We start from the raw sequence: 1,154 nt of genomic DNA, 5'->3' as shown, positions 1-1,154 counted from the left end.
CCCCCCACCCCGACAGAGACGCGTCTGTGAAGACCGGCACGTGGTGTGTTGGTCTGCTCAGGGGAACTCCTGCTGACAGTGTGTGTGTGGGTCCCTCCAGTGGCTTAAAACCGCCTCCACTGAGGAGGGGATCGATACGATCCTGCGCTTGTGGCGTATCGGATCGATCTTTAGCCGGGAGAACCACCGCTGTAAACGTCTCGTGTGCAGCAGCCCGAGCGGAACCACCGCGTGGGCTGCTGACATCATGCCCAGAAGGCGCATGATAGTTAGAGCTGTCACCGACCTGCGGGGTCTGACAAGCGCTAACAGCGACAGCAGAGTCTCTTTTCTGGTTAGAGACAGATGAGCTGTCATGGTGACAGAGTTCAGATCCACACCCAGATACGTGATGGATTGGGCCGGAATGAGAGAACTTTTTTTCCAGTTTATGGAAAAACTCAGCATCCTGAGGTGTGCTGACAGTTTCTCTGTCTGTGACGCTGCTTCCTGTCTGGATGGAGCCAGCAGGAGCAAGTCGTCCAGATAAAACAGGATTCTCATTCCTGCTGAGCGCAGAGGCTGCAGTGCTGTCTCYACGCATTTTGAGAAGGTGCGTGGTGCCAATGCGTAACCGAAAGGAAGACGGTTGTACTGGTACCGAGTCTGCTGAAGAAAAAAAACGCAGGTATTTTCTGTGCGCCGGGATGACCGGGACATGAAAATAAGCGTCTTTCAGGTCGATTGACGTGAACCAATCGCCTTCCTGAACACATGTGAGCATCTGTTTGGTGGTCGACATGTGAAAAGGTCTTTTCAGTATGAATTTGTTGAAAAATGAGAGATCCAGGATCGGTCTCATTGCACCCGTTTTTTGGGAACAAGGAAATACTGGGAATAAAAACCCTCGTATTCCTCCCCACTTGGAACTCTGGAAAAGACTTCCTTGTTTAGGAGTTCCTGGAGCTCTGCTTGAAGAGCGAGATCCTGCCGAGGAGACGGCAAGTGGGTCTCCAGGATCCTTCTGAAACGGGGAGGCTTGGTTGCAAACTGCATCCACTTGTCCATAGGACAGGTGTGTTCCCAGACGGAGCTGCGCTCTGAGAGAGCTCGCGCATGCGCCGGTTGTAGAACGGTTGTCATAGCAACCGATCCACTCAGAGCCTTCGCCACCG

At 53.1% G+C, this 1,154-nt stretch overlaps 1 protein-coding gene across 1 annotated transcript; it reads right to left on the bottom strand.

Moving 5' to 3' along the window:
- Positions 1-8: 8 nt before the first annotated feature.
- On the bottom strand, positions 9-781 carry LOC106532910 (uncharacterized; the record flags this gene model as incomplete). The annotated part of the gene is given in 1 exon segment (XM_014029077.1): positions 9-781. A coding segment is annotated over 1 exon segment (773 nt), but the record flags the coding sequence as incomplete, so codon positions are not given.
- Positions 782-1,154: the final 373 nt, after the last annotated feature.

This window comes from Austrofundulus limnaeus, unplaced genomic scaffold (genome assembly GCF_001266775.1).
Source record: "Austrofundulus limnaeus strain Quisiro unplaced genomic scaffold, Austrofundulus_limnaeus-1.0 Scaffold850, whole genome shotgun sequence".
NCBI classification, from domain to species: Eukaryota; Metazoa; Chordata; class Actinopteri; order Cyprinodontiformes; family Rivulidae; genus Austrofundulus; species Austrofundulus limnaeus.
This window is presented reverse-complemented; position numbering and strand designations above follow the sequence as displayed.